We start from the raw sequence: 12,099 nt of genomic DNA on the forward strand, positions 1-12,099 counted from the left end.
ATCTAGTTTCTTCTTATTTATGTAGAGGTGAACTGCCTGCAGCAGGGGTAGCCAGCATGGTGCCCTCCAGGTGTTTTGGACTACAATCCCCATCCTCTTTGATTGCTTGTCATGCTGTGTGGGGCTGTTGGGAGTCATAGTCCCGAACATCTAGAGGGCACCATGTTGGCCACCCCTGGACTACAATAACAATACAAACGATGGCATATAAAATGACATTAAACTATTGATTAAAAATTATCTTCAGTGAACCTTGGTGTCCTCTTAAGAAAATCTTAGAGGAAATGAGCAACTACTTCTGGAAGTAGTTTTTCTCATCCTTAGTGGCGAAATTAGACTTCTCTGAAGTATGCATAAAGAATTAGGAGGGGGAGCTCTGTTTTTAAAAAATTGAGATGGAGACAGTTTGAGATATCCTTGCAGATGGATATTTTAGATATTAGAAGTGGACATGATAGACATGTAGCTTGTGTGTTCTTTGTCTGTAGTAATTGAAGTCAGGGAAAATTTTAAGGGTGAATTCTGCGTCTTGCTAGGGAGATGCAGAGTTGCAAGTTTTGTTCATGCTTTTATATAACTTACTGAGTGTGTAAATTTTACTGAATGTGTTGTTGTCTTACCTTTTGTTAAACTCTTGCTCTGTGATGGTTTGTTGACTGGTTAAAAAATAAACAAATCCAACATAAAATATAAAACTCTCTAAATTTAAACATAAAAATTGTTTGGCATTTGCATGGCTCTGTAACTGTTGGCATGAGAAGTTTTACATTGCTCAGTTACTCATGAATCTCAAGAGGAAGAATATTGTAGAGCTAGCTTCTCTGTTTGCCTTTATCTAGAAAATTCTTTCCAGTAGCACCTTAGAGACAAACTGAGTTTGTTCTTGGTATGAGCTTTCGTGTGCATGCACACTTCTTCAGATGCCTTTATCTAGGCTTGCCACACAGATGGTAGGCCAAAGAGGGCGCTCTTGGTTGACCATGGATACTCTGTAGAGGCGGAGGTGAGACTGTTGAGCTATGTACAGGTCAAGTCATGTAGGATTTGGCAGCTGAAAACCAGCCCTTTTAAAACATGCAGGTGACTATAGAACTGTAGTTTCCACTGGTTCCACGTACACTGGTCTTGGAGATGTGCACACTGGGAGACAGGCTGATGCATATGGACCAATTGAATTTTGTAATCAGTGGCATGTGTGTGTGTGACAGACCATTCTAGTTCTTCCCTTGTGATTTTTGCCAAACAAAGGTCGTCTGTTGAAAGCAACTTCTCCATTGTCACAACGAAAGCTGATGTCCAGCATTTGTGGTGGTTTTTGTGGGGGGTAGAATTGGAAGTAAAGGTTCCACTGCCCAAGGCCTGGGTCATGAATTAATAATTGCCTCCTCCGTGGCGGGTGAGGCCCATCAGCAAAGCTGGGAATGAAGAAGTTGCCTTGCAGAGTGCTATCAATCACCCAGTGACCATAACTTCTAGTAATTAGTGTATTTTATGGGCCTCTGCTTCCGAGGCTTGGAAGCGCATATGCTCCAGTCACAGTGAAACTTAGCCAGAGTAATATTCCAGAATGATTTATCCGCTTGCTGCGCTGGGAGGTAACCCTATATTAGGGGAAGATTGTGAACTAAGCTGCAATAAAGTGTAAGTTTAGGTAAAGTTTGCCCAGGTTGAGACCTCAATGCATCATTTCTTTTCCGGCATTCATTGCTCGGCGACAGTAGGCAGGCTTTGTGCTGAGGAAATAAATAACGCAATTATGTGAACAGAGAGGTGTACGAGCAGTGAAAGAAATATGTATGTGGTCTTCCTACAAATCCATCTCTAAACAAAACTCGGATTCTGAAACTCAACTAATTAGCCATCTTTATTGCTACTCAAGCTCCTTTTTCGTTACAGAAGTGCCTAAGGCAAACCAGCGTACAAAGAGAGTAGCACCCTACTCTTGGCAGTCCTATGCTGCCAAATCTGCAGCAGGCTGGGAGCTCAAGCCCCATCTCCCCTCACACTCTTCCCCCAATAAGAGAAGCTGGGAGAGTTGGGAAGGAGCAGAACTGGGCTGGCGCTTCCTGTTTCATCACCTCTACATCGCCAAAACCTCCCTTACCTGAGTCTTGCGGCAGTGCCTGCAAAAAGTGGCCATGACAGCAGCAGGCTCTGGTGAGATCTCACAAGATCTTGGAAGAAGCCACTGCTGCTACCGCTTCTCAGCCAGGGGCAGAAGGGGTGTCGCCACCGCCTGATGCAGCTGCCTCAGCCCACATCATGGGCAGGCTGTCTCTGAGCAGGACTGTGTCTGATTTGCCAGCAGGACCTTGCTCTTTGCAATTCCATTTCTTTGCATTTCCACATCATTTATTATTTCTACAGCACCATCAGTGCGGCTGGCACTAGGCAGAGTGCTAGAGGATGGCTTTCTGCTCCAGGTTGCTTACAATCTCAAATATGACTCAGGGGCGGGTAGACCATAGCTGTCAACTTTCCCCCCTTTTTAAGGGAAATTCCCTTATTCCGAATACGATTCCTCACAAGAAAAGGGAAAAGTTGACAGCTATGGGGTAGACAAAGGGGAGGGAAGTAGAAGCAGAACTAAACATGGACACTACAAAAGAGTGTGAGAAGTGCAGCACTGCAAGAACAGGGAGCTGGCTTAGATTGCCCTTTGAGCTAATCCAGAAGAGCTCTTCCTACATTGTTCTGTGGCTCTCCAGATGTTTATGGACTGTACATCTCATCATCACTGACCTTTGGCCATTGAGATTGGCGCTAATAGGAATTGGAGTCCAAAACAACTGGAGGATTACTCGGAGAGTGGGCTATGCAGAGCACCAAAGCCTCAGCCTCCAGGCACCAGGAATTCCTCTCCAGGACTCAAATTAAATACAATGATTTTAGCTTGCCAGCCAAACTTGAAGCTGTAGGTCTCTCATCTCAGGTAGATCCCAGGCTTTACAGCCTTTTCAAAAACGGAGCATCCATACCTAAAGTAATTGGGGGGTGGGAGTATGCAGAATTTTTGCAGCACTGGATAATTCTTTTTGATTTATAAGGCTTTAGTGAAAGTGAATTAAACTTGGGGTTTAATCTCTTTTGCCTGGAGGTCCCAGAGGGCATGTTTCTTGCTTGGTCTGGTGGCCTTTCTCCCTAGCCTAGGTGCAGCCTCCAACAGACGTGTCATTTCATCTGTCTCTGTTACTCGGGCTCATGGCCCTCGCACATTCCACAAGTTATCAGCTAATGGTCTTGTACATTAAAAATGGAAGCTTCCTCCGCTCAGTGGCCTTGCCTTGCTTTGTTTCTAAGCCCCAGACACTTTGGAGTGCAGCTGCGAACTATAGGCAGAAGATTAAATTAATTTGTAACTCTCCCCCCCCCCCTTTTTTTCTTTTGGACCTGTGTTACTAAATCCTTCTCATTTAATTGAAACCCTATTTCAAGGTGGTTTGCGTCTCTTGTTCTTTGTTGCCAATTTAACCTCCAAAGCACTTTAACATGAGTAAATTGCGGTTATATCCTCCTGGATTCTTTTTTAAACTGAGCAATAAGAGGACAGTGGAATTGGTATAGGTAGGAAGGAAAAACGATAGGGCTTCTTCTTGCAGTATTTAATATTTATCAGGGTCTTTGTCAGTGGAATGTTAAAGCGATTTTAAACCTTGAATCTAGAAATCTACAAATTGGTCTCGGAAATGAAATCTTATCATGTGAGTTCCAGGTAATCCATTGTTATGTCTGGGTTTGTTTGGTCTGTTGTTTTTAAAAAAGTTTCCAATGTCTGAATGTTCCAAACTGTCGGCTGCTTTCCTCTAAATTGAGGGTTTAACTGCAGTGCACAATCTAAATGCAAAATCTTGAGATGGAAATTTAATTGTGTAAAATGTGCACAAAGTAATTAAGAACAAATTTTAGAACATTTCAGACTATAAAGTTCTTCTTTAGCTCGATCACAAGCAGTATCGTAAGTGCTTATTTTCAATTTGCAGTTATGCTGAGAAACATGGAATGCAACTAAATAAAGCCATCCTGTGCTCTTCAGTATAACTGTAAATTAAAAAACCAAACAAACTTGCAAGTCGCCCAGAGTAATTTAAAGAAGGGTGGGCAGGAGACTTTATAGCACCATTGTCCTTAAAAACAATATTCAGCATGCCCTTGCCTCAGTGGCTTTCTGCTTACATTAATGTCAGGACCCAAGCCTGCAGTGGATCTTGAACTCGCCATTTGAGGGATGTTAAGCTGCGATTTAATGAGTACATTGCCACTCAGATCTAGTCAAAGGTGGAATTGCAACAAGAGCACCTTGGGGTACCTCTTGCTGCCAGTAGACCAGAGAGGGCAGGTGATGCTCCCAGACCTCGGAAAAACTTTGACGACCGGCTTGTTTGTATATGAATGTATGAAGCTGCCTTACATTGCATCAGGTCATTGGTCCATCCAGTTCAGCGTTGTCTCCTCCAGCAGCCAGACTTCTCCAGAGTGTCAAGCTAAGGCACGTCTTTCTCAGCCATGCTTCCCTAGGGTGCTGGAGATTGAACTTAGCTCTTCATGAAATGCAAAGTGTGTTCTCTAACACTGAACTGCAGTTGTATGTGTTCCTCTAAGTGCCCCTCAGTCTGTGCCTTCCCCCAGCAGCCAAATGCACCTTTGAAGGTCACTAAAACTGAAGGTATATTGAAAGTTTCATGGTAGGATGGAAAGATGTGTATTCGGATTTGACCCCTCCTCCTGAAGAAACCCAGGGAAACAAACACATCCACAGCAAAAATATTTTTTTTAAAAAAAAAAGCATTCTAAAAGCAGTTACAGTTAAAACAGTCAAAAACCAGTTAAAAACATGATCTCATCCAGTGATCTCGGGGTTGCCAGGAACAGTATCCTTCAGACATCACATGCCTGGGTAAAGAAGAATGTTTTCAAGTTCTTTGTAAAATTCAGTACTGGTGGAGACAGCTACACCTCAGCAAGGGTTGTGTAAATAGAAAGTCACCACTGAAAAGCAGCATGAGGTACCTATTATACCAGGAGTGTGGAATCTGTGGCCTTCCATCTATTGTTGGACTACAATCCCATCATCTGACCATTGGCCATGTTGCCTGGGACTGATGAGGGTTGGTATGAGTATTATGTCTTATTATGGATAATGTACATACAATTTTTCATGCGGTAATTCAGTTAATGCACTATATACAGCTACTGGGCTGGCTGAGGGGACAGGTGCCCCATCCTTGGTTTATACTATTCTGTGAATGTTAAAGCTTTTAGTGTTACCTCCTTTCACTTTTCTTAATCATGGACATAACAAATAACTTCACCCTTATCTTTGTCATTCAATTCTCCTAGCAAGTCACTGAGGCATCATGCCCTGATTTAGAGATGCATTTGAATCTTAGAAGCTGCCTTATACAAAATCAGCCCAGTGCTGTCTGTTCCCACTGGTGTTGGCTCTCTAAGGAGTTAGGTTGAGAGAGAGCTTTTCCAGCCCTGCCACCCAACAGTGAGTGCAAATGGTTGAATCTGGGGCCTTATGCATGCAAATCACATGCTCCACTACTGAGCATAGCTCCTTTGCAAGATGGGCAGGGCAGCCCCAGCTGTATGAGTGATGGCTTTGGGGTGGTCATATTTGGGTGGTGGGGGTGACAAGGAAGCTGATCACACTGTTGAGTTGGATCTCGTGGTACGTTGGAGAGGATGCTGGAACTGCACAGGAGTGGTACCTCAGAGCCACTGTACGTTGCAGTGGATCAGATAATGTGGTGTAGCAGCTTGAGGATGGCAAAATTTAATCTCCTACCCATTGCATATGTTTTAGGCTATTAGAAATGAACTTGCATCTACAGAGTTCACTTGGTCACTCCCCGCTTTCCATAACTCCAAGATTTGTCTCAGCTCAGCATGCTTAGGGGTCTTGCATTTCAGGAACAAAATTACTAAGGCAGGACTTGTTTTTGTTTTGTTAGTCCTTTGCAAGAAATGCTTGGCATTTTGTCAAATGTGTCCTTTACTTTTCTGCATAATCCACAGAATGTGCAGTCTAGTGCTCTTCATAGGACCATCTTGAGCATGTGGCTGCTGCAAGGAGGAGCTCTCCTATGGGAAGCCAGTGTGTTCAGAAGTGAAATTTTGGAACATAGTAGTAAGCGATGAATTTAAATAAGCAAGCATGTTGGATAATCGAGATTCAAATAAGGAGGGTTCCACTGTGTTGAGGCACCGATCTATTAACTTGTCAAGCCGGGAGGATTCAAAAGCTAAGAGGGCTAATGGGAATATGTTCCCAAAACTGCGATGGAACGGGTTGACTTTTCTGATTGAGTGTCTTAAGTTGTGTGCTTTTATCTTTTCAATTTTCCTCTCGGGATTATATATCATTTTATGTCCAAATGGCTTCTGTTGTATGGAAGCAATTCTCCTGTTGGCAAAGCTCTAATCTGTTTGTTTTCATGGTTGGGTTTTGTTTTGTGTGTTTTTTGGCTTCTATGCTTTAGCTGTTGGCCTATTTATAAATCTAAATCTACATACAGAGGTCATTGGTTGGTTGAACTTAAAACCATTTTACTCAGTAAATTTAATTAAGAAAATACAGTGCAACTCATAAGCAAATGAGTTTTTTCCTAGTTTTAAACCAAACCATCCTCTTGAGTGCTGATTGCCTTGCTCGACCCCTGGTGATACTGAAACAGGCAAAATTAAAAAGGACATTAAAGCTTCATTAAATCTGAAACACATTTAGTACAGTGACATATCTGCAGGCTATTTCGGGGAAGATTACAGGCTCTTTTGTGAGTTTCTTAATTTATAATACCTTGACAATCTTGGAGAGGGGGGAGGACTCTGCTTAGCCCAGTAGAACAATGGTTCTTGAATTGGGTTTCTTGCTGCTTGGGTGCTGCTCCCTCTTCACAGTTGAAGCAAATCTCAACAGAGGGGCTTGTCTTTAAAATAAATAAATTATAGTCAAGACTTGTTTGCATTCTATATGCAAAAATAACAATTTCTATACTGATGAAACAAAATTCTGTATTCAAAATAAATTATATTTGCTTACCGTAAATGTGCTTAATTTGTATGAGCATGCCTCTTTTGTATTAATATGCATAACATTTAAAGGTCTTGCTGTTGTGCTGGATGTTGAACTGCATTTTGTGTGCAGGTATGTTCATGCTTCTGGCAAGCAAGTTTTAGACCAAAATATCATTTTTATGAAGATGCTGGTTTTGAATTCTTACTTGCCATGTATCCAAAGGATCAGTGCAGATTGCAACGTAGTATGCTTCCTCTTTTAAAACAACCCTTTAAGGCAATCTAGAAAAAGAGTGGTTCTGCCAAAGCCATCTAAGGAACTGTATGTGCTTTCCCACATCCAACACCCTAACTGCTACTTTACACAAACCCAGTGAGCATCTGTGGAAGAGCATCAATGAAGTATTTTGTTGTGAAAAATGAGGAGTCAAAACCACCCTGGCTTGGAATGGTGAGGCCTGGGCGGAGGAGCTGTATGTGCTGCTCTGGGCCTTGTGCATCCTTTTTGGAGTGGCAGCATGTGGCCTCTGAAAGGCCCGAAAAGAGTCAGAGCCCCACAGATCTGGGCTGTGCCTGAGTGGCCCACAGGGAGGGAGCATTCACTTCTCTTGGATTTTGTACCCTTTGGCACCCCTTAAGAGCCCTTCAATCCTTAGAGCCATGGTGGAAAGACAAACTTTTCCCTGTGGCTTATGAATGACGTGAAGATTTTAATCCATGTTACCTACAGTGGGCAGAGACCCAAGGCTGGTCTCCTTCCTTGTTGGTTAACATGGAGCACGATGAGGCTTGCATTTCAAAACCAGAAGGGGCCTCAGTTACAGCTCCCGCTCTTGACACTCTTCACATCAACACGATACATTTAAAGCATTATTGTCCCACTTTAACAGTCATGACTTTCCCCCAAAGAATCCTGGGAAGCCCAGTTTGTTAGCGTTACTGAGAATTGTTAGGAGAGCCCCCACTCACAGCTACAATTCCCAGCACCCTTAACAAACTATAGTGCCCAGGAATCATTCGTTTTGGGTGGGGGGTGGGATCCATGGCTGTTAAAGTGGGGCAATGATGCTTTCAATGTATTGTGAGAATATGACCAGTGTCCACACTCTGCCGTCTTGGGTGCTTTCTCCATACTATTCACTTCACACTGTTTTCTCTCTTCATCCAAATACATTGAATTAGGATTGGGAGTATCAGAGGTGGGCAGGGTTGGTGGGTGGGTAGGCCACCAGATGTATTAACAGATTTCTTCTTCTGTATGATTGTCTGTTCTAAATATAGCTGTTCTCCATGTTTAGAGGTTAGTTTTGCTTCAGTGTCTCCTCGTTCTATCTCTGTCCATTTTACATGCAATGCCATACTGATTTTTTTAGTTATTCTCCCCCTCTTCTTCCTCTCTCTTCCCCCCTCCTTTTCCTCAACCCCTAATGCAAATCTCTCTAACTAGACAAATATTATTTCCTTTCCCAGCTTGCTCTCGGGAGGTTCCCGTATCCTCAGGTAAGAATGTTCATTATCACTGACTGCCACTGTGGCGTTCATTCCTATGTATGAAGTTGCAGAGAGCAATTGTGAGCCTTGCAACCACGTTCATATAAATCTTCCCTGTTAAACCTAACAGTAATATGTGCAGAATTTTCCCAAACTGCCATTGATCTCATTCTGTTTTTAAACTCCAGGTTTATTTGACATACTTGAGGCTATTAAATGAGTTCAGCAATGTGTTGTGGAGTTGGGGGTATAAAGCCTTGCATCACTCCAGTTGTTTGGACAGAATGATTAGAACTTTTTAATGCAAATCTTATTTTTTGCGGGGGGAGATGTGGGGTGTCTGTGGTTAAACTGACTTGATACAGGGTGGGGGAAGTGTTGACTGAGGCTGGGTTCTTTAAAAGTATGAGTTTGTTTTAAGTAAGTTGCAACATGCTGTTGGGAAAGGGATACTGCTGCTAATGCAATATTAATTCTAGCAATTGTCTGTGGCAATTACTGATGCCAGATGAACCCCAACAACTAGGCTAATGGCCACTGTCCAGGTAGGCTAGTGACTGTGAGAGCCAGACTCCTGGTCATACTGCCTTCTGATATTTAGGTAGTAGAGATGTTCCTGCACATTAGCAATGGTATGGGAACAAAAAAAAAATCAGTGTAAACCTCTCTTTAAGTGGCAGTCTTCACTCCAGTCTGCATCTGCATTGGAACTTTTTAGAATTGTTTTATATGCAACTGGTTTCAATAGGTTTTACACATTCCTTGTTTTATGTTTGTAACTATATTGTATTATATTATAGATTATATTATAATTACATTAATTATGTTATATATTAGTTTTATCATTGTGTATTTTATTGTGGTGACCCACCCTAGGACCTTGTGGTGAAGGGCTGGTAAGACATCTAATAAGATAAATAAGCAGTGTGATCATATTGCTGCCTGCACCTCAAGTGAAAAAAGGTGATGTGTCTTAGCAATCACAAAGTGATCTGAAAAAGGAGCTCTTTTCCACATAGATCATAAGACCTGTGCCTAAGGCTCATCTGACTATTGATGTGCAATGTTGTATGAGTATAATGCAAATACCTACATGCTGTGTGTATTTCTGAAGCATTCAACCCATCAATGTGTTGCTGACTAACCCTTGTTCGGACGTTGATTTGTTCAAAAGGGCTTTGGTGATACTGTGATTCAATATGTGTTGAGCCATTCATGATTTTGTGTATGTCCAACATGGAGTGTCTAGAAAGTTTTCACTTTGTGCTGAAAAAATCTGGTGAACCTACCCTTTTTTGACCTGCCAATACATCTGAGGCCTTGTTCTCATTGTGGTGGTAAAACTATGTCAGTGCTGAACCATGTCAGACTACAGACATTGGGGTGGGGGTGGGGTGGGGTGCCTGCTCTTCTATTCAGTTTACATAGAAAGCAGCATGTTTGGGAGATGTTGAAGACAAAGGGTCTAGTCTTTCCATGTAAGTTTGTTTGCTTAATGTGGAGGGAATTTTTTGGATAGAAGAGCATTGATTTTCTACTTCAATGAGAACCAGGCCTTGGTTGCTTACTAAAATGGTATTATTATTATTATTATTATTATTATTATTTATCATCATCATCATCAGACTTGATTCGCGTAGCCAGCAGGCCCTTGCAACTAAAAATACAGATAAAAAAGATAAAAACACTAGAGAAAAACCAGTCAGGCACACAAGTATATGAATATACTAGTAGATCATATAGAACCCCTAGGCTAAATGGCCGTTCTAATAGTGACCTCGTACGCAGAGAGTCAAACAGTTTTCTCTGTTATTACTAAAATGGTAGAACCTACCACCCTGCTACTTTCTTATATCCCGAAACCAAGATTCTTGGACTAGAAGACCCTCAGGATCCCTCCCTTCTAACTCTACAATTCTATTATCTTACTTGAGTCAAAACCAATAATACTACACCTGAACTCAGGCGGGAAATACTGTATCCTTAGACTTCCCTGGTAACTATTGTTAAGGCACTGCTGTTTGAGAAGCTGTGAGCTACCCCCCCCCCCATAGTGTATATGCTTGTTGAATATACTGTATAAAAATATCAAAAGAAGAAGAGAAAGTCTCCAGTACACTAGTCAGCTGTCCCTTTCTGGCTGTATTTCTTTGCAAGTACCTGTCATGAAAAATGGATGACAGGAGTTCAAGGGGTGGGAAGAAGACCTGCTGTTATTCTTGCTTGAAAAGTGTTGAAGAATTATGTTCTTGCCCTTCAAGAATTATGTGAGGTGTCCATGCAGCAATATGAGTTATTCGGAGTGTTCTTCCTCATTTTTAATTATTTATTTATTTTGGCTTTTTTTTGTTTCATGGATATGGGGTACAAATCACCCACAACATCACCAGTATATTCTGTATCAAAATGGATGGTGGCTTTGCACAATCAGTTGGGATCTCTTACACAGCTCTGAGTCATTTTAGTGATCCACGTGCAGGACCCATTCCCTGGTGGATTGTACCCATTTTTCCTAAAGTCTTGGTTGATACAGGCCAAAGTGCCTGGAGGCATGTCTGATTTAAAGCTGGTGTTGGTCTGTGCTCTTTAAGCATCTATTAACTTGCTATTATTATGCAAATAACACATTCTAATTTATGCATGGTTAGATTATGCAGATGCCTCACCACCGTGGTTATTGAATAATAGAAAGAGATTTTGTCTTTTCCTTGTGTTTAGGAGCACTTGTTTACTTTTTAAAAAAACCAACTTCTTAACCATTTTAGAGTCAGCAGATGCATCATCTGTTCTTCTTAAATTGGTGACGGCCAAGAAATATTTAAACAGGTGGTGGTCTGATTGTGGAGCAAATTGTGCAGCAAAGCTACATCTCGCCTAACCATAGCAACATGAAGTATGATCCTGTGGACCCAAACCCAGTCCATGGTGCAGCAGTTCGCAGGGAGGGTGCCAGGTGAAAGCAAGTTGCTGTGCACATTATGTCAGCTAGATGTGCAGCTATCTCAGCAATAGACTCCAGAAATAAATATATATGTAGAAACAGCTGTGGGGGAGGAATGAATGTTCAGAAGTGTGTTTGTTGCAGGTGCATAGCAAAAGGTGGTTAACATGAAAATGTACCAAAATCAGGATGTGCCAGAGGGAAGCCAGGACTGCGGTGCCTTCAGTTGATCATGGAGGAAGCATGGAACATATTTGCCTGTTTCACCCTTCCACTAATGCATTTTGATAGTCATTATAAGTAATTCCCAAGTTAACCCCCTCTGGCAAACAACATATTTGTTTCAACATATCAGCATATGTTGCTTTCGTGCTTTCGAAAGCACGAAAAGTACCTAGCAGTTTGAAAGCACGTCAAAGTGCAAGTAGATAAATAGGTACCGCTCCAGCGGGAAGATAAATGGCGCTTCTGTGCGCTGCTCTGGTTCACCAGAAGTGGCTTAGTCATGCTGGCCACATGACCCGGAAGCTGTATGCCAGCTCCCTCAGCCAGTAACACGAGATGAGCGCCGCAATCCCAGAGTCGGACACGACTGGACTTAATGGTCAGGGGTCCCTTTACTTTATCAGCATATATTTCTGACTACC

General features: G+C 42.1%; 1 protein-coding gene across 11 annotated transcripts in view; it reads left to right on the plus strand.

Annotated features, from left to right (window-relative positions):
- The window catches only part of MAP2K5 (mitogen-activated protein kinase kinase 5), a 130,536-nt gene that overhangs the window by 72,043 nt on the left and 46,394 nt on the right, over positions 1 to 12,099 (plus strand). For 8 of the 11 annotated variants that reach the window (XM_033167429.1, XM_033167431.1, XM_033167430.1 and 5 more), the window contains exon 17: positions 8,491 to 8,520. The exons of the other annotated variants lie outside the window; for them this stretch is intronic. In XM_033167429.1, the coding sequence (XP_033023320.1) occupies positions 8,491 to 8,520 (30 nt within the window). The remainder of the gene's footprint in view (positions 1 to 8,490; positions 8,521 to 12,099) is intronic. 11 annotated transcript variants of the gene reach the window in all.

Source organism: Lacerta agilis, chromosome 13 (genome assembly GCF_009819535.1).
Source record: "Lacerta agilis isolate rLacAgi1 chromosome 13, rLacAgi1.pri, whole genome shotgun sequence".
NCBI lineage: Eukaryota > Metazoa > Chordata > Lepidosauria > Squamata > Lacertidae > Lacerta > Lacerta agilis.